The sequence below is a fragment of the Rhineura floridana genome, chromosome 5 (genome assembly GCF_030035675.1).
Source record: "Rhineura floridana isolate rRhiFlo1 chromosome 5, rRhiFlo1.hap2, whole genome shotgun sequence".
Lineage (NCBI taxonomy): Eukaryota > Metazoa > Chordata > Lepidosauria > Squamata > Rhineuridae > Rhineura > Rhineura floridana.
Window position 1 is genome coordinate 109,334,993 of NC_084484.1, and position 26,241 is coordinate 109,361,233.

Below are 26,241 nucleotides of genomic sequence, written 5' to 3' on the forward strand. Positions count from 1 at the left end.
CTAGTGTTCTGGCTCAGGACTTCATGGTCTCCATGACAACCATGAGGCTGTCTCAAGTTGTCATTGGCCCAGTGCACTGGGAAAACACACCCTTGTCTTGGTTTTTGCTCCAGAGAGGACGGGGTGGACTGGAGATGGGGTGGTGGATGTCACCCCACTGTCATGGTCAGACCACTTCCTGGTGAAGTTTAGACTTATGGCTCCAGTCCTCCCCTGCAGGAGTGGGGGACAGATTAATATGGTCTGCCCCCGGAGACTAATGGAATCCACTGGATTCCTGAATGCCCTGGGGGAGTTCCCAGTACATAGAGCAGGTGACCCTGTTGAAGCCCTTGTCATGCTATGGAACAGCGAAGCGCATCCAGCTGTTGACATGGTTGCCCCCAAGTGCCCTCTCCAGCATTGTGGAGCCCGGCCTGCACCTTGGTACACCAGTGAGCTAAGGGCAGTGAAACAGACTGGATGATGGCTACAGCGCAAGTGGTAAAAGACACTGTGAGGCTGATCGGGAACAAGAAAAACATCATAACTGTGCCTACTGTGTAGCAGTGAGGGCAGCAAAGAAGGCCCACTTCTCTTCCACCATCACAAAGAAGGCCCGGAGGGTGGTGACAAGATCTAGGGCCTTCTCAGTGGTGGCCCCCGAACTGTGGAACAGTCTCCCCGAGGAGGTTCGCTTGGCGCCAACATTGTCATCCTTTCGGCGCCAAGTTAAAACCTTCCTCTTTCCCAAAGCATTTTAACTTTTTGCATTTTAACTTAATTTAATTAATTTTCTTGTTATGTTTGCTGTTATTGATTTTTGATTGCTTTATTGTTATTGTATTATATTGTTCATTTTATTGTATTTTGTTGTTCACCGCCCAGAGAGCTATGGCCAGTCGGGCAGTATATAAGTTTAATAAATAATAATAAAAATCCTCAAGTAGCCCTCCAGTAGAGCTTTTCTATACTGTCAGTGGTCTGTTGACATCAACTCCAGGAAATGGAGTTTTAGATGCTTCAGAGGCAAACTGTGAATTGTTTGCAAGGCACTGTGAGAGTAAAGTTGCCCACCTCCATAGCAATCTTGATGTCCCATCCACATCTACTGTAGTCCCCAGTAAGGTGTCCAGTGAAATGTCTGCTGCAACTTCTTGGGAACGGTTTCAGTTGACACGGCCTGATGACGTGGACAAGGTACTTGCAATGATGTGGCCAGCAACGTGTACTCTTGGCCCTTGCCCTTCTTGGTTTATTAAAGCTTGCCAAGGGGTTTGACTGAATGGATCCAGGGTATGGTGAACACATCGTTTTGGGAGGGAGTGGTTCTAGCCGCCTGAAAGAGGCAGTGATCCGACCGCTCCTGAAAAAGCCCACCTTGAGCCCATTAGTTTGTGACAATTACCGACTGGTCGCAAATACCTCCTTAGGGAAGGTGATTGAGAGGGTTGTGGCGCAGCAATTGCAAGTACTCTTGGATGAAACAGATTATCTTGACCCATCCCAGTCTGGGTTCAGGCCTGCTTATGGGACTGAATGGGCCTTGGTCATCCTGATGGAGGACCTTTATTAGGAGAAGGATAGGGGGAGTGTGACCCGGTTACTCTTACTTGATCTCTCAGTGGCTTTTGATACCATTGACCGTGGTATCCTTCTGGGACAACTTGCTGAAATGGGTAATGGAGGCCGTGTTTTACGTTGGTTCCAATCCTATCTCTAAGGTCGTTTTCAGAGACTAGCATTGAGTGATTGTCTTTTGGCCCCATGACAGTTGAGCTGTGGGGTGCCGCAGGGTAACATCTTGTCCCCCATACTGTTTAATATCTATATGAAGCCCTTGGGAGTGGTCATCAGGAGATCTGGTGTGAGGTGTCGGTAGTATACTGATGATACCCAGCTGTATTTCTCTGTAACATCTGAATTGGGAGAGGCTGTGCAAGCCCTGGGTCACTGCTTGGACTCAGCAGTGGGCTGCATGAGGGCCAATAAACTGAGTTTGAATCCTAGCAAGACGGAGACGCTGTGGGTTGATGGTTCCTGAGTTTAGATAATTGGTCAGTTGCCTGCTTTGGATGCAGTCGTACGCCCTCTGAAAGAGCAAGTTCGTAGTCTGGGGGTGCTCCTGGATCCATCTTTGTTGCTAGAGGCCCAGGTGACCTCAGTGACTAGAAATGGCTTTCACCAGCTTTGGCAGGTAAGACAGCTGTGGCTGATTCTTGACTGGGATAACCTGACAACTGTTGTCCATGCATTGGTAACCTCAGTCTGGAATGCTGTAATGTGCTCTATGTGGGGCTATGCTTGAGCTTGGTTTAGAAGCTGCAGCTGTTGCAAAATACGGCAGTGAGACTGCTCATCAGGGCAGGGTATCACCAATATGTCACCCCGCTGCTGAAAGAATTGCACTGGTTATCTATTAGCTACCGGGCTAAGTTCAAGGTTCTAGTTTTGGTGTACAAAGCCCTATACAGTTTGGGACCAGGATACCTGAAAGACCGTCTTATCTTTTATATACCCAGTCGATCACTGTGTTCTGCAGGTGAGGGCCTCCTGCAGATACCATCTTATCAGGAGGTCTGATCTGTACAACATAGGAAATGGAGCTTTAGTGTAGTGGCAGTTACCCTTTGGAATTTCTTCCCCTTAAATATTAGACAGGTCCTATTTCTGTTATCTTTTTGGAGCCTACTGAAGACCTTCCTCTTTCAACAAGCCTTTTGAGACCTGCATCTGTGTTGGAATTGCTTTTTAAGATGTTTTTAAACCTACTTTTAAAGATGTTTTTAAAGCTTTTAAAAAATGTTTTTAAAGAAGTTTTGTTTTAATATATTTTAAAGTATGTTTTTATGATAGTTAAAGTGTTTTAGTGCTTTTATTTGCCACCCTGGGCTCCTACTGGGAGGAAGCGTTGGATATAAAATAAATAAATAAATAAATAAATTTAAAGAATGTCAGTGTGGGATTGTGCATCTCATACATGCTGTATGATTGGACCTCACTGAGACTGCGTAAACGTTGGGCCAGTCACTGTCTCTCAGCGCAAGCTACCCCACAAACACCCTTGAGCTCCTTGGAGGAAATGTGGGATATAAATGTAATACATTATCACCATCGTCATGCATTGCACTGTTAAGGATGCTTGCAGTTACAATTTGATAATCTCTTTGATATTCTCTGGTCTAATCATGTATAACCATTATTGTAACATGTGGAACTATACTGGAAAATGTTCATTACACAAATAGTAGGTATTAGGTTAGCTTGCATATTGATGGTTTTGTGGGTGGAAAGGGAAAACTGTGAATTTTATTTATGCCTATTCTTGTCAGCTCTTTTGCTTTCTCTTTGCCAAAAAAGCAGGCTATGAATGCAATATAATATAAATACATTAAAGGCCTTCCGTGGTATCCCCTCTTTCTGCTATTTATTTCCCAGAGAAGTCTGTCGGGCTCTCTCTCTCTCTCTCTCGCACACACACACACGCAATGTCCAGAAATAATTTAGTTTATGTAGGAAAGTGTCTCAAGTAAATTATTAATTATAGTTAATCAATTATACAGCTACGAGAGCCCAATTATACACACTGTATGTTTTCATGGTGAAACACAAAACACTCAAAGAGAATCGAGAGTCAAAGTGTAAAACACGAGGGGAAAAAACACAGACTCCCGTTGGACTTTTTTCTGTGAGTGGTCTCATCATTTGTTGAAATTAATTAAAAAGCAGCCATGTTCACAGAGTACCTGGAAACACATTACTGACCTTGCCCCATACTCTGACCATCTTCTGAAGTTTAAAAGTTAAAAAAATGCACGGCTGATTTTAATTAATTTAAGAAATTTAACATGCTCAGTAAGAACCAACTGTCAGTGTTCTAAAAGTCAGACTAACAGCTATTTGGCTTGGCTAATCAGGTGGCCACACCCACACCAGATATTTATTTCACTGTAGATAGTCATGTCTTCCCCCAAAGGAAGGAGATTAGGTAGGTGGGTGGGTGGGCACTGGGCAGAGGAAAAGCCCCTTTTCTTTTCAAAAGGAAAACATTGTGAACTGCATCATTGTGTTTTCAGGGTTTCCCCCACCTTTTTATTCTACAGCAGGCACATGTAGTCTCCCACCCAAGTTTAAACCCAAGCTGTCCCTGGCCACATCCACACCAGGCCTTTATTTCACTTTGGACAGTCATGGCTTCCCCCAAAGAATCCTAGGAAGTTTTGTTTGTGAAGGGTGCTCAACGTTAGGAGACTCCTACTCCCCTGACAGAGCTCCAGTGGCCAGAGTGGTCTAACAGTCAGCCCCTCCTCTGGGGATTGTATCTCTGTGAGGAGAACTCAATAGGCATGCAAATGACCAGTCCAGCCTTTCCTCTCCCTGCCCCCTTCTCTCCTCTCCTTCCCTCTCTCCCCTCCCCCTCTCCTCCTTCCCCTCTCCTCTCCCCTCCTCCTCCCTTCTTCCTCGAAGACACATATGCTCAGAGGCACGTTAGCAAAGTCTTCCAAGCTACACAGGAAGTAGATTGGACTGTGAAAGACCAACCCAAATTGTGTTTGTACTGTGACAAATTTGTAGGGCAGTACAATATCTCAGGGAGGAGGTCAGGTCTCCTGCTCCCCTGGTGCATTCACTATAGCTGCCCAATTTCCCTGCTTTTTAAAGTTTGATAGAAATATCTGTTGGCTACAGGTACGTTCTTAAACTGCAAAGTTTTTTGCCTATTAGTGAATTAATCCTAGTCCAGCCAATTTTCCTTCTACAAAAAGGAATCTTCCTTGTTTATCTGTAAAACTTCTTGTAGGTTCAAAATCTAAATCATCCATAATCAATAGTGCTATTCCTCTTGCCTTATTTGACCCCTTTGCTCAGGATTAACGCTTCCATATTTTGTTGTTTAAAAGACCATCAGTTAATTTTGCACCATGGGTTTCCTGCAACATTAAGATCTTGGATTGCAGGTTTTTAACCAGTTTGTACAGCCCATTTCTCTTTATTGCGGAACCCATCCCCTTTATGTTTAATGTAATGATCTTCAGTTCAGCTTTTATATTCATTTCAGGACATTACCAACTCAGACTGTTTATAGGCTCCCTTTTAGCGGCCCAATTTCCCTGCTTTTTAAAAGTTTGATAGAAATAAGTGTTGGCTTTAGGTATGTTCTTAAACCGCAAGGTTTCTTTGCCTATTAGTGAATCAAATTATGTATGTGAAAAATACTTCACTAATCAGATATTGGAATAAAATATAAGATACAATGTAGTCATGATTTAAAATAAAATTTAATGTATTTGACAATGAGAAATAAAAGCTTTCTGCTGAGTGCACAACCTACTTCCTGAACTATCACTAAGTTGACCTGTTTTGAAACCTCCCGTTTTTCTGTTGTGTTTGCCAGATTACCTGCTTTTTAGAAAACCAACTCTCTCTAACCCTTATTTCCCTTCCTTCCTTCAATGATCTTCTGAATGAATCCTTTTCCCTCTCTCTTCCTCCCCTTGCAACTATGGGATAGAGTGAAAGGGAAAAATACCTTTGTGAGGTTTGTGAACACCCCAGTTAGTGATGGCTTATTGACTTTGCTGAATGAAGTCATTTGGGTTTGAAAGGGCCTGTTTACATGGGACCCCAGATCCACATTGAAACGCTGCTTTTTCCATCGCGATTGATTTTGACAGGTCACATGCTTCCACCCTCGCTACGAATAAATTTACTATTTTTCTTTGTAGCATTCACACGAGTGTGTATTTATTGCTATCAGCGTTTCCTTGTTGCCGCGCCCGCACATTAGCATGTTAACTGCAGAGGCGGGGAAGGGGCGTTGTTTCCCTAAATGAAGGAATAGGCGCTTGAAAGAAAGGGAATAGCTCCCACCTGTGGCTGTAACACTGTCCCTGCACGAGATTGGTGTGCCTTTGGCACCCTGGGACAAGCCTCAGCATGCGTTCTGGGAAACATTAAAAAACCACAAACAATTATCTTTAGAGAGAGAGAGATTAAAAGCAGCTACTAAAGGAAGCATTGACCGTTTAATATTATCACTCTCTGTGAATGGAGCAGATGCTGGGATGAGTTGCCAAGGCAGCTCCCCTTTCCCCTTACCCCAGTGGCGCCTTTGCCAGCCTCCTCTCACCATGGCTGCAAATAGGGAGCATGCATCAGCCCGAGGGGGGAGAGATCCAGCTTTGGGGGGGGGAAAGAGGGATGCTATGAGGCAGAAGAGGTCCTCCACACACACACTTTCTCACACTCTCTCTCTCTTGCACACACACATGCTAGACGTAAACAACAGTGCCAAAACCACAGCTCCGAGGAAGGAATTTTACGAGCTCCAGCCCTGCTACCGTCGATGAAGGGGTGGGGAATGTGATTTTGTTTAAAGGAGCGGGGGAGGAAATGTATTGGGGGGGAAGCAGGAGTAAACGGGAGAAAGCAAGGCGGGAGCAACCGGAAGTTGCTTCATCAACCACAGGAAACAAAATGACACCCTGAGACAGTGAAAGGGGCAGAGAAAAGGGAGGATCTAATGGCAAAGAAACTGCACAGCCAGAAAAGGTGCTAAAAGGTAATACACGGTAGAAGCAGGTGCGGATTTTAAAAGCAAATGCTGTTTCTTATCGCATCCATTTAATCTGGAGTTAAAGGCAAAAGCAGTAGTATGCACGTACGTTGGGTAAAACGTCAAGTAAACGGTCCAGATTAAAAGGATCTGAAAAAAGCAGCGGATGCACATTTTTGGGGGCATGTAAACAGGCCCAAAGACTCACGATTCACACAAAGTATTTTTTGTGTGCTAATGCTGAATCCTAAAATATTAAAATGGGTATTTGCAACAAATTCCCGCTTTCTAACTGCATAATAGAAGCAGCCCTGCACCAGCAACAGAACTTGTAGATTTCTGTGAAAATGTCTTATCTTTACTTAAATAAAAAAACTAAAAAAAAATCCTCTCTAATCCTCCCCTGCTAGTTTTCTGATAAATCGTAAAAAATGAGCCAGTGTCTGTTAAGGAAAAAAATGGTCCTCCTTTAAAATAAAATATCTACAAAAAATGTATAATATACAGAATTGCTGGTTACTGATAGGGAAAAATACAAATTTTAATAATTGTGTGATGAGAAACTGCTTAAGTACACATTGCAGATCAAAATAATTTTGAGTTAAAATGTTTAGTGTTTGTAAAAATGTTAAATAATTTCACCTCCTTATCTTAGGCTAGCCCCAACAGCACCTCCTCTTCACATCCCCATTCATGCACTGTGAAAAAGGAGCAATTGGGGGATTTTTCAGGGACAGAAAAAGAAACTGAGGGGGGCTGGAAGAAACTGACTACTGGAGCACTTCCCAGCATATCTGTTTGTAGTCAGTCAGGACCCCAAAACATAGGAAGGCTATGGCTATACTGTTTAAGCTGCTGATGTGTACTTACCTTAGTTATTTGTTTTATATTGAATGATCATCTATTCTTATTATGTTTTTATTATGCAAAGGCTATTGTGAGATTTTCATTTGTGTACATTAAGAGGGCTATACATTCTTAAATAAACATTTTTGCTTACCGGCTAATGCTAGGATATATTCTTGGTAATGTGTTCCTATTCTGTTTGTCGCTGTGCAGTTGTAACGTCCAAAATCACTGTCAGATGTAGGAGCAATCTTTAGCACCATGGGGGTGGGGGAGAGAAACAGATAAATTTAAATTTGCATCATTCTGCATGTGAAAACAAAAATATATAATATTTAAACAATCATTGTTTAATTTTTTACCTAAAATACTTTGTGAATCTAGCTACATTTGTATCTAGCAATCAGAAATGGTTAAGGATAAATATCCACTGCCATTAAAATCAGTACAAAGTTTGAGAAGTAGCCTCTATTCTGAGAGCCTGATCCAGGCAACTGCAAACACGGAGTCAAAGCAGCATCAGAGATCTCAATTATTAAACATTATTGCCGACATCTCCCGTCACCCACCTGTTATGTGCATAGGATCACTACAAGGAATGGGAGGTTTTTGTACACTTCCCATATCCAGACACCACCCTGCATTCTGTACATGTTACTTTAACTCTAGAACTGGGATAACAATGCATTACTCTCTCTGTTGTGCGACTACCATTCACATCATCCTTGACCACTGGCCATGCTGGCTGGGGCTGATGGGGGTTGGTCTAACAACATCTGGAGGGCATTGTGTTGGCTACTGCTGCTGTACAGCATGAGCATTTTACTAAGCAGAGGGGAGGTTCCATAGATATGAATGGTATGCAAACCTCCCATTCTCTACAGTGTTCTCTTACGTTGTATGCCTATGGAAACAGTGCTGTACTGAGTCATGTATGAATCTTCTGCTACAGTAGACACTGAGACTGCACTTGGAGAAAATCAGGTTGTGAATTTGTATTTTAAAGGGTAATCCTATGTATGTCTATATTTGTAGTTAAGTCCCTATCAAGTGCAATGGGGCTTCATAGATCATAGAACAGTACAGTTGAAAGGGGCCTATAAGGCCATCAAGTCCAATCCCCTGATCAATGCAGGAATCCAAATCAAAGCATTCCCAACAGATGGCTGTCCAGCTGCCTCTTGAATGCATCCAGTGTCAGACATCCCACTACCTATCTAGGCAATTGGTTCCATTGTTGTATCGCTCTAACAGTTAGGAAGTTTTTCCTGATGTCCAGTGAAAATCTGGCTTCCTGCAACTTGAGACAATTATTCCGTCTCCTGCACTCTGGGACGATCGAGAAGAGATCCTGGCCCTCCTCTATGTAACAACCTTCCAGGTACTTGAAGAGTGCTATCATATCTCCCCTCAGTCTTCTCTTCTCCAGGCTAAACATGCCCAGTTCTTTCAGTCTCTCCTCATAGGGCGTTGTTTCCAGTCCCCTGATCATCCTTGTTGCCTTCCCCTGAACCTGTTCCAGTTTGTCTGCATCCTTCTTGAAGTGTGGAAACCAGAACTGGAAGCAGTATTCAAGATGAGGCCTAACCAGTGATGAATAGAGGGCAACTAATACTTCATGCCATTTGGAAACTATACTTCTGGTAATGCAGCCTAATATAGCGTTTGCCTTTTTTGCAGCCACATCGCACTGTTGGCTCATATTTAGCTTGTGATCAACAACAATTCAAGATCCTTCTCACATGTCGTATTGCTGAGCCAAGTATCCCCCATCTTATAACTGTGCATTTGGTTTCTTTTTCCTAAGTGTAGAACGTTGCATTTATCCCTGTTGAATTGCATTCTGTTGTTTTCAGCCCAATGCTCCAACCTATCAAGGTCCCTTTGGATTTTGTTTCTATCTTCCATGGTATTAGCTATGCCCCCCCAATTTTGTATTCCTGCAAATTTGATAATCATGCTCTGTACCTCCTCATTCAAGTTGTTAATAAAAATGTTGAAGAGCACTGGGCCAGGACTGAGCCCTGTGGGACCCCACTTGTTACTTTTGCCCAGTTTGAGAAGGAACCATTGATAAGCACTCTTTGAGTATGATTCTGGAACCAACTATGGATCCACCTGATAGTTGTTCCATCTAGCCCACATTTAGCTAGTTTGCTAATCAGAATATCATGTTGCACTTTGTCTAAAGCTTTGCTGAGGTTGAGATATATTATGTCCACAGCACTCCCACAGTCTACAAGGGAGGTTACCCAGTCAAAAAATTAGATAAGATTAATTTTGTTCTTCATAAATCCCTGTTGGCTCCTAGTAATCACTGCATTGTTTTCAAGGTGCTTACAGACTGATTGCTTTATAATCTGCTCCAGAGTTTTTCCAGGGACTGATGTTAGGTTGACAGGTCTGTAGTTCCCCAGTTCCTCCTCCTTCTCCTTTTTGAAGATAGGGACAACATTAGCTCTCCTCCAGTCATCCGACACTTCACCAGTCCTCCATGATTTCAGAAAGATAGTAGAGAGCGGTTCTGAGAGTTCTTCAGCCAGTTCCTTCAATACTCTAGGATGCAGTTTATCAGGCCCTGCCGATCTGAACTCGTTCAAAATAATTAGGTATTCCTCACCCATTTGTCTATATCAAGCTCCAATTCTGCCCCTTATACTTCATGTTTCCCGGGTCACAGACCCTTTTTTGGGAGGAGACTGAGCCAAAGTAGGAATTGAGCACTTCTGCCTTTTCTTTGTCATCTGTTATCATTTTGCCATCCTCATTGAGTAGCTGTGCCACCATTTCCTTTCTCTGTCTTTTACTATGGACATACCTGAAGAAAGCTTTTTTGTTGCTTTTAGCATCCCTCGCTAACCTCAGTTCATTCTCAGCTTTAGCCTTCCTGACACCATCCCGGCAATTCTGTGATACCTGCCTGTACTCTTGCTTTGTGGCCTGGCCTTCTTTCCACTTCCTGTATGTGTCCTTTTTTGTTTTCAGGTCCTCTCTAAGCTTTTTGTGAAGCCACGTTGGCTTCTTCCTTGTTGGAAGTGCTTGCCATTGCCCTTTTAGAATTTCCTTTTTTAGAAACTCCCACCCATCTTGCACTTCTTTTCTCATTAGGGTCACTTGTCTTGGAACCATACTTACAATTGTTCTGAGTTTATTAAAATCGGCTTTCCTGAAGTCCTGGGTGCACATATGGCTACTCAGCTTTTGCTTCTGTTAAAATCAAGAATTCCAGTATGGTGTGGTCACTTCTCCCCAGAGTTCCCGTAACTGCCACTTCATCCACCCAATCATCTCTATTGGTTGGAATCAAGTCCAGGATAGCTGATCCTCTGGTTGCTTCCTCCACTTTCTTTAGGAGAAAATTATCTCCAACACAAGACAGAAATTTCTTGGAGGGGCCGTGTTTGGCAGAATTTGTCTCCCAGCAGATATTGGAATAAATGAAATCCCCCATTACTACTACATCATGCCTCCTTGAAACATTGGCAATTTGCTTTTCAAATGTTACATTCTCCTCTTCTCCTTGATTGGGTGGTCGGTAGTAGACTCCAAGCACCACATTCCTTTTATTACTTGCCTCATTAATTTTAATCCAGATACTCTCGGTGGAGCTACCAAGATCATCTTCCTGTATTTTTGTGCAGGGATATATATTTTTAGTATATAGCGCGACTACTCCTTTTTATTCCTTCTGTTCTTTTTGAACAAGTTATATCCAATTGCTGTAATCCACTCATGGGAGTCATCCCACCAAGTTTCAGTTATACCTATCAAGTCGTAATTGCCCTCCTCTATTAAGAGTTCAAGTTCGTCCTGCTCATGCTCTGCACATTAGTATACAGAGATCGAAGACCATGTGATTTATGGCTTGGCTTCCTTACTACATTTTTCTGAGTGTTACTGGTTCCTATTACAGCCAATCTCTCTGTTCCCGTTACTGTGCACAAGCCTTCATCAGTCGTTACCATCAAGTTTACGTCTCCCTCCTCCTTAGGATTCAGTTTAAAGCCCTCCTGATGAACTTCTCCATGTTGTGGTCAAACACATTCTTCCCAGTCCTTGTGAGATGAAACCCATCACTTGCCAGCAATCCATCTTCCAGTAGTAGTATACTTTACTTTATTGCAAAGCCGAAGGCCATCGCATAACCAACACACAGTCCTTTTTAAAAGGATAAGCGCCAATAATGCATATAAAATTAAAATTCCAATACGATCAATTTAAAATTAGCAAGACAATAAAACTTAATGGCCGGGGACCACCCTTGGAATCATTTAAATGCTAAAAGACCTGGTCTGTACGAGGATAAAATAACCACACGGAGTCCCCTCAACAATCAATCCTGAATATATTTTGCACGGATTTTTTGGGCTGCCAGTGCGAAAAGGTACACCCTATGCGTTATAGAGGCGTCCATGTCTGACATCAGATAGTGTATTTTTTCATAGTCTAGAGCCAGGTGCGAGTGTGGCAACAGCCCTTTCAAGTACTTTGCACGAGGGTGCGAATAAATGGGGCAGGTCAACAGATAATGAGGTAGATCTTCTACCTCCAGAGCTCCGCAGATGCAAAGTCGCTGGGACCATGCCATCTGAGAATGGCGGCCATCCCTCACCGCGTTTGGCATGGTATTAAAACGAAGCACCGTGAATGCCAGCCTAAGGTTTACAGGGATAGGCTGGACCAGGTATGTTGCTCTGGTGTGATCGTGCTTAAAATCCCAGTACCATTTGGAGAATTTAGAATTAATTATAGTCAATCTATCTAAGTAGGCACAGTGTCGATAAATTGCATCATGAAGACTCATTTTGTTAGTTAAAGAGAAGAGGGCCTGTGGTGAGATGTGACAGAGTTGGTATAAACTATCAATTTGTGCGTTCCACGACCCAACACATGTGACCTGGCCAAAACACAGATTGAGTATTAGCTTGGCTGGTGCGTCATTTATAGATCTCCAGAAGTTAATAAGCGTATAGTGTATACAGGCTCTGAGCGGTGGAAGGCCCGTCTCTGCTCATAGCAGCGCCACTGGGGTGCCTGGAGGCAAAGACAGGTCTTCTCAGGAAGCTATTTTGTATAACCTCTAAACTGGCAATATGGGTTTCTTCCCAGCCCCACACCGCCGCACCATACGTGATCTGAGGAATAACCTTACTTTGAAATTTTTTTAGGGCAGGGTCAATTAAATTACCACCTGCAGTACGATAGAATCTAAGTATGGCCCCACTTTTTCTTAGTGCTGACGCTTTGGTTCTTTCTATATGCTTTTTCCAAGAAAGGTTGTCTGAAAAATATATGCCCAGGTATTTGAAGACTCTGCATTGTTCAAGTTGGTAACCGGCTATTGACCATTTATAGTTAAGATGCCTTTTACCGAAGACCAATACCATATTTTACCATAGTTGATCTGCAAATTTTCTTTAGCACAATAGTCATCAAGTCTCTGTAATAACCTCCTTAAACCATTGCGGGTGATAGAGAGTAAAATCATATCATCCGCATATAGGAGTATAGAGATTTTCCTACTTCCGATGGAGGGAGGAAAGAAGGCTGGACCGGATAACGCAGGGACTATACCGTTCAGGTAAAGATTAAAAAGTAGGGGAGCCAAAAGACATCCCTGTTTTACTCCTTTATTTACAGCAATGGGATCTGTTAATGAGCCAGAAATTCCTACCCTTACTCGGGCATTAGTGTTGGAGTGGAGTTCTCGTAGCAAAAACAAAAGACGCCTATCAATATTAGAGTTGGCCAACTTAGTCCACAAAAGATTTCTATCTATGGAATCAAATGCTGCTGCCAGGTCAACAAATGCAACATATAAATGTTTAGTGGGCCCAGCAATGCATTGTTTAGCTAAGTAGTGAAGGGTCAGGCAGTGATCGATGGGGCTCATGCCTTTCCTAAACCCAGCTTGTTCTGGGAAGATAATTCGGTTTTCGAGTTCCCAGTCCTCTAGCTTGTGTAGGAGATATTTACTGTAAAGCTTAGCACCAATGTTTAGGAGGCTAATTGGATGGTAGTTCATAGGGTCCCGCTTGTCTCCGTGTTTATAGATAGGGAGGACTATGCTCTGCCTCCAGCCTTCTGGGAGGACACTGGAACGATTAATTTGAGTAAATAGCTTAGCCAAAACAGGGGCCCACCAGTCAGGAAAGTTTTTAAATAGTTCAGGGGGCATCATGTCCTCCTCTGGGGCTTTGCCAGATCTTAGAGATGAAATAAGAGATTTAATTTGAATTGGCGTAACTGGGGGCCAATGGGGCATGTTCTTTACTTCAGTAGTAGAGAGGGACTCGTTATTTACTGGGAGGGATGTATAAAGATTACTGAAATGGGAATGCCAGGCGGCAGCTGGTATTTGGCCTAATATTAAATCCATCTTCCAAGAATTATTATTATTATTATTATTAACTTTATTTATACCCTGCCGTTTTTCCAAATTGGAACTCATGGCGGCTTCCAGATAAAAGGCACATACAATTAAAAACCTATCAAAAATAAAAGCATATAATACATAAATGAATAAGTATAAACAGATATAATTAAAAAATGAACTGTAGTTTAAAATAGCATTAAACTCTAATAATTAAAAAACATAATCATAAAATTAGAATAATTAAAAAATAAACTAGCAAGAACAATATAACATCCTTTTGGGCCTATCCTTGGCCGCCTTCGGAATCAAAGGCTTGCTGAAATAAGAAAGTTTTTAACTGTTGGCAAAAGGATTGCAGGGAAGGGGTCGTTCTTATCTCCCTAGGGAGAGAATTCCAAAGCCTAGGGGCCACCACCGAGAAGGCCCTATCTCGTATTCCCACTAGTTGTACTTGTGCAGATGTAGGTATTGAAAGAAGGGCCTCTCCTGAAGATCTCAGGGTCCGGGCAGGCACACAGAGAGCGATGCGATCTGACAAATAGCCTGGACCCAAGCCGTACAGGGCTTTATAGGTCAGCACCAGCACTTTGAATTGTGTCCGAAAAGAAACTGGCAGCCAGTGGAGCTTTTTTAACAGGGGAGTTGTATGGTCCCTGTAATCAGCCCCAGTTAATATTCTGGCTGTAGCACGTTGTACCAACTGAAGTTTCAGAAGCAGTCTTCAGAGGCAGCCCCATGTAGAGCGCGTTACAGTAATCTAAACGGGATGTGACTAAGGCATGTGTCACCGTGGTCAAATCGGACGGGTCAAGGAACAGGCGCAGTTGGCGCACTAATCTCAAATGTGCAAAAGCCCTCCTGGCCACTGCAGACACTTGGAAGCATCGCCCATGGTCCCAGAATCCAAATCTCTTACATCGGCAGCACCTTCATAGCCATTCATTCACATGGACTAGTCTCCCACTACTGGTACTCTTCTCTTCTTGTTGTGGGGCGTGGTTTCATTGCCCTTGCTTGCTTGAGCTTCAGACTCTTGCTCATTGTCTCACGGGGTTTCCTGTAATTCTTCCATCACAGGCTGTCCTCCACTCTCATCCTCGAGTGGTTGAAAGCGGTTCCATAGCTCCAGTGGTGAACGGTGTCTTCTACTTCTTCTGCTCCTGTCACACTTTCTCATGGAATTTCCTCCACTTCATTGTTCCTCTCCAAAGCAGTCTCCTCTTCTGCTACTACATGCTGTTGCTCTTCCACCTCCACTTCTCTTTGCTGCTGTTCCAGCGTTCTGTCTAAAAACTCTTCATCTTCTCTTATAGTCCTCAGTGTGGCCACCCGCCGTTCCAGGCCTCTCACTTTTCCTTCCAACAGTGCCATGAGCTTGCACTTGTTGCACGTGTATGCCATGTTGTTCTCAGGCAAGAAAACAAACATGACACACACTTTGTAGGTCACAATCACTGGAATATCCTCCCCATTCATACTCTCTTATTCTCAGGTAAGTGTGCATAGCAGTGTAGGGAAACTTCTTGGCTCCCTCTACAGATCAACTTTGACAGATGGGCAGGACAACCCACCTGTAAATTACATGATGTCATTATGATGTGACAAAATTGGTAGGTGGGTGGGACGGGTGGGTGGGACGGGTGGGTTGTCCCACCCGGGTGGGTTGTCCCACCCACATCAAAATTCTTGATGCAGGGCTTCCAAGCAAAAGGAGAATTACCTGCCCTAAGTTCAGTGCTTTGGGAAGCAACCTAGCATAGGGCTGGCAAACTTTATTATTTATTTATTTATTTAGTTGCATTTCTAAACCGCCCTATAGCTAGCAGCTCCCAGGGCGGTGTACAACATGATAAAACCACAATATTTAAAATACAGCAAGTGTGTATTGCGCAAACAATATAAAACATTATATAAACAAAGTAAAAGAAAACTAGAAATAAAATAAGATTAAAAGCATAAAATACATTAAAATGCCTGGGTGAAGAGGTGGGTTTTTACCTGGCGCCGGAAAGATGACAGGGAAGGCGCCAGGCGTATCTCACCTGGGAGGGCATTCCATAATTCGGGGGCCACCACCGAAAAGGCCCTAGATCTTGTTACTGTTCTCCAGGCCTCTGTATGGGTTGGGACCCGGAGAAGGGCCTTAGACGTCGAGCGGAGTGAATGGGTAGGAACATAGCGAGAGAGGTGTTCCATCAGATACTGCGGTCCAGTGCCGTTAAGGGCTTTATAGGTAAGGACCAACACTTTGAATCTGGCCCGGAAACATATTGGAAGCCAGTGCAGTTGGGCCAGAATAGGTGTTATGTGGTCGAATTTCTTCGTCCCAGTAAGAACTCTGGCCGCAGCATTCTGCACTAGCTGAAGTTTCCGAATCGTTTTCAAAGGTAACCCTACATAGAGAGCATTACAGTAATCCAGTCTAGAGGTTACCAGAGCATGAATAACTGAGGCTAGGTTCTCCCTGTCCAGATAGGGTCGTAGTTGGGCTACCAGCCGAAGCTGGTAAAACGCATTTCGTGCCACCGAGGCTACCTGAGCCTCAAGTGACAGAAGCGGATCTAATAAGATCCCCAAACTATGGACCTGTTCCTTTAGGGGGAGTGTAACCCCATCTGGGGCAGGTCTGACATCAACCATCTGAGCAGAGGGCCCTCCAACTAACAGCATCTCAGTCTTGTCAGGATTGAGTTTTAGTTTGTTCACTCTCATCCAGTCCATTATCGCGGCCAGGCAGCGGTTCAGTACAGCAACAGCCTCACCTGAAGAAGATGAAAAGGAGAAATAGAGCTGCGTATCATCAGCATATTGCTGGAAACGCACTCCATAACTCCTGATGACCTCACCCAGCGGCTTCATATAGATATTAAAAAGCATGGGGGACAGAACTGAGCCCTGCGGGACCCCATACTGGAGCATACTGGTTTCTTTCTCTCCTCCCCATCAGCTGATGGTGTGTGGGTGGGTGGGAGACACAGATGCATTTTGAAAACACTGGCCTAGAGGAGAGAGAAGTTCCTCTCACAGCCAATGCCTGCAAAAATGGAGGCTGCTTTCTTTGGCTGTTCTTAATTAGATTTGATATGGATTGTAGTTGTAAATAAATTAAACTAAAGTAATTCAATAAGAATATTTAAGTTAAGTTGCTAACCCACATTCAAAATATTACCTCTAATATTTGTTTGCTTCCAGAATAATGAGTCTTTAAATGAGTTGAGTTTCTTGCAGGTAATACCAACTTTCCTCGTCTCCACTGAATAGATGCTGGTGGATTAGACAGAACATCACAACTTATATTGATGGGATTTCCTTCCCAAGAATAATATGTTGTTTGATTTGTCACAAAGATTGGAGCATCTGCAAAAAAAAAATAATGAAGAAAGAGGGAAAAAAAGAAAAAAGACATTGTATAAGCGTGTTATTGCTTTGTCTTCATTCAGGTCCCAATTGGAGGTCGGCTATTATCAAAGGTGCTGTGGACTTTGAAGAAGCAAGAATACAGGGCGAAAGGGACAAATGAGCTAGTGGAAGGCATGTCAAGCAAATCCTCATCGTGGCCATCTTCCATCTGGAAACCTATGTCCTTACTGTGGGAGGCTGTGTGGATCCAGAATTGGCTTCCACAGTCACTTACGGACCCACTGTTAAAGACCTTATCTTGGAAGACAACCTTACTCAGACACAAGTGATCGCCAATGACTACTGAAATTACTATAGATATTTCAAAGACCAGTTATGTCAGTGCATAATATTTTCTAGTATTAAGTGCTTCATTAAAACATCTGAAATGTTCTAAGTACAGTTCTCATTCTATTTTGTTCCATGAACAAAATATTAGGGTTTATCCTCCACTTTTAAATGCAGTATGTGAAAATGTGACACTGATTACAACAGAAATTAACTTCACGTACTGTTTAAAATTCAATACATAATTAAAGATGCTTGTCCCATTAATATCACTGGTAGTTCTTGTGATTGAGAGAATCATGTGACTACTTCTGTGCGCCCAACAGCATTTCTGACTTCAAACAAAAAGCATTCTTCTACCCCCATCCCACACAAACCACAAAACCATAGGAAGCCACACATAAACTTGGTCTCTTCAAAATCAATTAAACTGCACTTTAGGAGTCTCCCCTTTTTTTAAAAAACAAAAAACTTTGAAAAAGTTTCATTATGCATGTAAACTTTGTGTGTATCCTTATTGTGGCTAATGGTAACAATTTATCAGTGACATTTAACACCTAATTCTCCACTGGATTTTGGCCAACTAGTATTAAATTGCTAGTTTATTCAAATATGGTTCAAAAAGTGGTTACATTTTGTGGTACATTCAGTTTTCTATGAGTTGCTATAGAAATGGTACAGTCCTGAAAAGAGTCACATCAACTAATTTCAAAGCTAGATGCCCAACACTAAAAGTGTTTTGACATGCATCCATCCAAACTTTTCATGGGAGAGTCTAACAGCCTCGCTAACCTGGTTTTAATGGGTAGAAATCTACTTTTATAGGGTAGTGTATTTTTCCTAAATAATATATATATATATATCTTTCCTGGAATTTAAATTCATTCCTTTCAGTTATAGTCTTAGCTCTAATTATGAATAACTGTACTCTATTCCTTTTTGCCATTCTTAAATGTATGAGGGATGAGGGGAATGTCAACAAAATATTCTCCTACAGCAATACTACTGGAGGGGTAATTTTAAAATTGATATTCAAGTTGGCCTGGCTAACACTAAACAAAGTGTGGCTTGCTTGAACATCTGAACACAGCCTAACAGACTAACTATAGTCTGTTTTCTGGCACCAATATATTATTATTTATTTATGTATTTATTAAATTTATATCCCACCCTTCCTCCCATTAGGAGCCCAGGGCAGCAAACAAAAGCACTAAAAACACTTTAAACCATCATAAAAACAGACTTTAAATATATATTAAAACAAAAACATCCTTAAAAACATATTGAAACAAAACATCGTTAAAAACATTTTAAAAACCGTTAAAATTAAAGGTTTAAAAACATCTTAAAAACAATTCCTACACAGAAGCAAACTGGGATAAGGTCTCAACTTTAAAGGATTGTAGAAAGAGGAAGGTCTTCAGTAGGTGCTGAAAAGGTAACAGAAATGGCACCTGTCTAATACACTAAAGGTCCATTTCTTATGTTCTGCAGAATGGACCTCCTGATAAGATGGCACCTGCAGGAGGCCCTCACCTGCAGAGCGTAGTATCCTGGTCTCAAGCTGTAAAGGGGCTTTGTACACCAAAACTAGAACCTTGAACTTAGCCCGGTAGCTAATAGGTAGCCAGTGCAATTCTTTCAGCAGCGGGGTGACATGTTGATGATATCCTGCCCCAGTGAGCAGTCTTGGCACTGCATTTTGCACCAGCTGCAGCTTCCAGACCAACCTCAAGGGCAGCCCCACATAGAACACATTACAGCAATCCAGCCTGGAGGTTACCAGTGCATGGACAACAGTGGTCAGGCTATCCCGGTCCAGAAATGGCCACAGCAGCTTTACCAGCCGAAGCTGGTAAAAGGCACTCCTAGCCACTGAGGTCACCTGGGCCTCTAGTGGGCACTGCATTTTGCACCAGCTGCAGCTTCCAGACCAACCTCAAGGGCAGCCCCACATAGAATACATTATAGCAATCCAGCCTGGAGGTTACCAGTGCATGGACAACAGTGGTCAGGCTATCCCGGTCCAGAAATGGCCACAGCTGTTTTACCAGCCAAAGCTGGTAAAAGGCACTCCTACCCACTGAGGTCACCTGGGCCTCTAGTGACAAAAATGAATCCAGGAGCACCCCCAGACTACAAACCTGGTCTTTCAGAGGGAGTATAATGACATCTAAAGCAGCCAACTGACGAATTATCCAAACTCAGGAACCAACAACCCATAGCATCTCTGTCTTGCTAGGATTCAGATTCAGTTTACTGGCCCTCATCTAGCCTACCACAAGTCCAGGCAGCGGTCAAGGACTTGCATGGCTTCTCCCGATTCAGATGTTACAGAGAAATAGAGATGGGTATCGTCAGCATACTGGTGACATCTCACCCCAAATCTGTTGATGACTGCTCCCAAGAGCTTCGTTTAGATGTTAAAAAGCAAGGGGGACAAGATGGTACCCTGTGGCACCCCACAGCACAGCTGTCATGGTGCCAAAAGACATCAACCAAGATGGCGGCAAAGGCTTCAGTCCCTTACGGAAACCTCGGCCACCATCTTTATTGATGGCAACCCTGCATGAACAGCAGAGAAAGGTAGGTGAAGTGCTGGGGATGGCGGGCGGTTCGGAAGCTCCTCTTGCGATCCACGGGATCCCGGAAGGGAAGCAGAGGGGCCTGTGGCAGGCTAATGCCCAAGGGCCCCCGCATTCCTGGAGCCGGCCCTGGTGGCGAATACACTCTGCAAAAACAAAGAAAAAACATCACTGACTTTGTAAAACAAGCATATCTTGCTTATTTTGGAGTGAAGCTTGGAGATCAAGATAAGTCTTGGGCTCCCCATAAGGTTTGCAAAACCTGTGTAGAGTGCCTACGACAGAGAAAAATGGGGAAAGGAAACGTTTAAACTTTGGTGTGCCTATGGTGTGGAGAGAGCTGCAAAACCATCATGATGATTGTTATTTTTATGTTGTCAATGTGAAAGGCTTCAATCGCTACAAGAAACATAAGTGGGAGTATCCTGATTTGGACTCAGCAAGGCGACCTGTGCCACACAGTGAAGACGTTCCCATACCAGTGTTTACCTCACTGCCTGACCTTCCATTGTCAGATGTTGAAGAAATGCTGGACGTGGAGTGTAGCACAGGTGGTAGCCCTGGAAGTGGATATGAAGAAAGCTTTTCAACACCTGAGCAGTTCTCCCAAAAGGAACTCAATGTTCTGATATAAGACCTCAGTCTGTCAAAGCAAGCATCTGAACTTTTAGCATCCAGGCTAATGGAAAAGAACTGTCTACAGCCGGAAGCTAACATAACAGCTTATCGGACAAGAGAGGAGGGACTTCTTCCATACTTCAGCCAAGATGAAGAACTTGTATACTGCAATAACATTCCTGGACTTCTTCTCCAAATGGGACTACCGGAATATCGACCAGAAGATTGGCGGCTTTTTATAGACAGCTCCACCAGAAGCTTGAAATGTGTTTTATTGCACAATGGTAACCACTATGCATCTCTTCCAATTGCTCACTCAACAAAACTTAAAGAAGAATATGAAAATATCAAAATGGTCTTGCAGAAGCTCTGCTATCATGAGTACCAGTGGTCTACTTGTGGTGATCTAAAGATGGTGAACTTCTTGCTTGGGCAGCAAAGTGGATACACGAAGTACCCTTGTTTCATCTGCTTGTGGGATAGTAGGGGAAAGCGAGATCATTGGAAAAAAGTGACATGGCCTTCAAGGGAACACACAACTGTAGGTGCAGCGAACATCATTAACAAACTATTGGTTGTCAGAGAAAAAATCATTCTCCCACCACTTCATATCAAGCTTGGACTGATGAAGCAATTTGTTAAGGTCTTGGACAAAGATGGTGATTGCTTCAAATACATTTGTAGATCGTTCCTTGGACTGACTATGGAAAAACTAAAAGCAGGAATCTTTGATGGTCCTAAAATTCGTAAACTCATCAATGATTTGAATTTCACTAAATTTATGAATTATGTTGAAGCTTCTGCCTGGTGCACTTATGTCTCAGTTGTCAAGAACTTCTTGGGTAACCACAAAGCAGACAATTATGAAGAATTGGTGCAAAACATGCTCGCTAACTTTAAACATTTGGGTACTAATATGAGCATAAAGGTACACTATCTCCATAGCCACTTAGACAGATTTCCGGATAATCTTGGTGATTTTAGTGAGGAACAAGGGGAGAGGTTCCATCAGGATATAAAGGTGATGGAGGAAAGGTATCAAGGCAGATGGGACAGACACATGATGGCAGACTACTGCTGGAGCCTCCAACGTGATTGTCCTGATGCCCCACATAAAAGAAAATCGTACACACAGCATTTTTCTATGCATTAATTGTGATTATCTGAATCAGCTTACTTTGTTTTAATGTTATTGTACTGAATACAATGCCATTAGGTATTTCATGTGTTTACTTTTGTATGATTTGAGACAGTTTCCATGTCATTTGTGGGTAGGCTATGCCTGACCATTAAATTTTTTGAATTTGTTATGTTTTTCAATGGGGGCATCCATTATCTCAAAAATTAGAGCTAATCTAGCAAAACCAATGCCATATTCGGAATCAGCGACAAAAAGTTACCCTAAAATCGATCAAACATCATTGGCAATAAAATTAGTGTTGACCAGTGTTATTTATTGTAAACTGCTTTGTGTATATGGGGAGGGAGGACAGCTTAATTTTTTTCTAATAAAGATAATTCATTGTCAGACCATCTCAATCCTCACAATATAATGGATGTTAGTTAGGGTTACATTTCTCTTCGGGGATCTCAAGAAAAGCTATAGAACTGTTGTAAAAAAGTATTGTCAAGACAGACAAATAAAAATCATTCTTCTGTCAGACTGAACTAGTGCAGTAAGGAATATGTTTTGAAGGTAATTTGGCATACAGAAGAAATACCTAGTATAAATATATGACAATTACTAAGAATGTAAAACTTTCATTCCAGAAAACAGAAATGAAATCCACCCTGGTGTCACTATTCATTGCAGAATTTACACAGAAGTATACTTATAACATAATAATATATTGCCAGCTGCACACTAGTAAACAAAGCCCCCAAACCTCAGACATATTTGACCCCAATGCTGGATTGGTACAGACAGGTTTTCTATTCATGGGGGGGATAAATAAAGCTGTAGGAATTTTGTCAAGTATTCAGTGAATGAATATGAAATAACTCATTCTTCCTATTCCTTTCAGAGGAAGAAAAACTCTCTTACATTATATTATAACTATAAGAAATGACTCTGCATAAAATCAATAAAGAAATTATGCAGAGCAGCAACACCTTAGCTGGAAACTGTCTCCAAAGATTTGAATATTTCCACTATGTTTAATGCCTCAGAAACTGTTAGGAGAGTACTGGATAATATATCACTTGTCACATCCAGCAGGTAATTCAATTATTGATTTCTTAGATCCAACTCTAGTGTATGTTCAGAGTCGTATGCAAAATTAGATATGGAAATTTATTTGATTCAGCATATGTGCCTAGGGAGCTATAATGGCCAAGTAGTAAACCGAAGCAAATTTTTTTTTGGTTGTTAAACAGATGGCCAAAGGTTTTCAAATTTAGTATACCCCCCCCCCAAATAGATTGTGTGGCTTATTCATACAATAAGTTCATATTTCACACCCAAGCAGCTAGCTTTTGGGCTGAATGTAGAAGACCTTTTTAAAGAGAATTTTGGCCTCTGACCTGTTCTGCTGGTCCTTTTGGATTTGGTTTTATTGGCCTGCTTAACCCTGTGAGTGTTTTGAATATTTGTATCACTGCCTTCCAGCCTCAGAGGAAGGGAATGGTAAAACCACCACTGAATACTGCTTACTCTGAAAACCCTATTCATAGGGTTGCCATGAGTCGGGATCGACTTGAAGGCAGTCCATTTCCATTTTCCATTTCAAACAAACATCTACAATTTCTCGATGTATTATATTTATTTAATTGAATCTGACATCTTTTTGAGTTCTTAACAACTACAAAGGAAAAAAAGATTTTTTCAGCTAAGTCCTACTTAGAGTAGACCCATTGAAATTAATGAACCTGTTAGTCATAGTATTAACTTCAATGGGTCTACTCTGAGTAGGACTGGAATTGAATATAACTCCAAATAGTTTAACTATTAAGGGTGGAATAGAATTGGTACTCTTACATTCATGGAAGGATGTTTGATCCAGCAGATGGCTGGAAAAGGGAAAGTGAATCTTGCTGATTGCCACTCTCCTCTGCAGTCTCTAGTGCTCCCTGAAAATTTTCTACTAAGCTGAGGGAGCTCCCAGAACAGTGGGGGCAAATAGGCAGAAATTTCCCCTCTTCCTTTTCATTTCCTTTTCATTTAGCAGAAGCATCCACTGAATTAAAGGCCCTTCCATGTGCACAAGAAAACTAGTTAGATTTTATCCTAACCAGTAAAGTATTATGGGACACAATCCAATTGCTTTTTGCACCCTCTAATCTTTGTTCTATGCATGCCGCCCCTGCTGCAGTGAAATCACACTGGACTGTCAGAAAAGTGACAAAGTTCTTCCTAAAATATTAAATGTTAGGTGCCATCTCAATAATGTCTCCAAGTAACTTCTTTAATCTCTTTTATATGGATGAAGACCATCATTCATTTAGGAACACAGAAAGCTGCCAAACCAAGTCAGGCCCTTGGTCTGGTTATCTCAGTTTAGCTGACAAGGAGTGGCAGTGGCTGTCCAGAGTGTCAGACCAGGATATTTCCCAGTCCTGCCTGGAGATGCTGGGAACCTAGGATCTTCTGCAGGCAAAGCAGATACTCTACCTCTAAGCTATGGCCCTTTCCCTCCTGCATTTGGAGCAGGACCTTTTCCTTCATATTGCATGGTTTAGTCCAGTGGTTCCCAAACTTTTTTCCCCATGGGCAGATTAAAAATCCCTGAGGGTTTTTGCAATCCTTTTAACAATTTTTCTACCTGTTGTAGCAATTGTAATTCTATAGAATTCAAATTGTAATCTCCCTTTAGGATGCACACCTCAGTGTGGTGAGGGGGTTTGAGAGTGTTGAAGAAGCTGACAGCAATGCTATCAGCAGTCTAGACCAAGAGGCTAGACTCCTAGCAGTGGCACCCAAGGTGGAATGGTCAAAGCTGAGACACCAGACTAAGATGCATCCAAATCAGAGGAAGGCAATGGTAAACCACCTCTGAATACCTCTTACCATGAAAACCCTATGATCCTAATGCATCACGCGATAGTGCTGGAAGATGGGGCTTCCAGGTCAGAAGGCACTCACTGAGCTATTGGGAAAGAACACAGGAAAAGTACGACTAATGATGCAGCTGGGTCAAAGCTGAAATGAAGCCCAGAGGCTGATGCACACAGATGAGAAAGGAGAGTCTGAACTTGTACGATGCACACAACAGGAACATGGAATTTGAGAAGCATGAACCAGGGAAAGTTAGAAATTGTCAAGTAAGAAATGGAATGTATCAGCATCACAATACTTGGCGTGAGTGAATTAAAATGGACAGGAATGGGACATTTTCAATCAGGCTACTACAAAATATTTTATGCAGGAAATGAGAAATTAAGAAGAAACGGGGTGCTTTAATAGTGAGAAGTGATGTAGAAAAAACAATTAGGTGCTATAACGCAAGATCTGAGCGAGTTATATCACTGAGATTTAACAGGAAACCTATTAACATAACCATCATCCAAGTCTACGCTCCAATGGCAAATGCAGAAGAGGAGGAACTGGAGAGGTTTTACACAGAAGTACAAGAAGAAATTGCATATCCCATGCAAATAAAGTAATGCTCAAAATTCTACAAGAAAGGCTCTTACCATATATGAAGTGAGAAATGCCACACGTCCAAGCTGGATTTAGAAAGGGAAGAGGCACCAGAGATCATATCACAAACATGTGTCAGATAATGGAATGGACCAAGGAATTTCAGAAGAAAATCACCCTGTGCTTTATAGATTACAGCAAAGCCTTTGATTGTGTAGATCATGAAAAACTATGGAATTCTTTAAAAGAAATGGGGGTGCCACAGCATCTGATTGTCCTGACACGCAACCTATACTCTGGACAAGAGGCTACTGTAAGGATAGAACATGGAGAAACTGATTGGTTCCCAATCGGAAAGGGTGTGAGACAGGGATGTATTTTATCACCCTATTGTTTAATCTATATGCAGAACATATGGCATGGAAAACAGGATTAGACCAAGATGAAGGAGGTGTGAAAATTGGAGGGAGAAATATCAATAATTTAAGATATGCAGACGATACCATACTACTAGCAGAAACCAGAAATGATTTGAAACGAATACTGATGAAAGCTAAAGTGGAAAGCACAAAAGCAGGACTACAGCCGAACGTCAAGAAGACTAAAGTAATGACAACAGAAGATTTATGCAACTTTAAAGTTGACAACAAGGGCATTGAACTTGTCAAGGATTATCAATACCTCGGCACAGTCATTAACCAAAATGGAGACAATAGTCAAGAAATCAGAAGAAGGCTAGGGCTGGCGAGGGCAGCTATGAGAGAACTAGAAAAGGTCCTCAAATGCAAAGATATATCACTGAACACCGAAGTCAGGATCATTCAGACCATGGTATTCCCAATCTCTATTTACGGATGTGAAAGTTGGACAGTGAAAAAAGCAGTTAAGGGAAAAATCAACTCATTTGAAATGTGGTTTGCGCATATCATGTACCACAAAAAAGACAAATAATTGGGTGTTAGAACAAATTAAACCAGAACTATCACTAGAAGCTAAAATGATGAAACTGAGGTTA

The 26,241-nt window shown here is 42.2% G+C and overlaps 1 protein-coding gene across 3 annotated transcripts in view; it reads right to left on the minus strand.

Annotated features, from left to right (window-relative positions):
- The window catches only part of NCAM2 (neural cell adhesion molecule 2), a 534,690-nt gene that overhangs the window by 97,112 nt on the left and 411,337 nt on the right, over positions 1-26,241 (minus strand). For all 3 annotated transcript variants that reach the window (XM_061627895.1, XM_061627894.1, XM_061627896.1), the window contains 2 exons: positions 16,927-17,114; positions 7,536-7,632 (listed from right to left, as the gene is read on the minus strand). In XM_061627895.1, the coding sequence (XP_061483879.1) occupies positions 7,536-7,632; positions 16,927-17,114 (285 nt within the window). The remainder of the gene's footprint in view (positions 1-7,535; positions 7,633-16,926; positions 17,115-26,241) is intronic.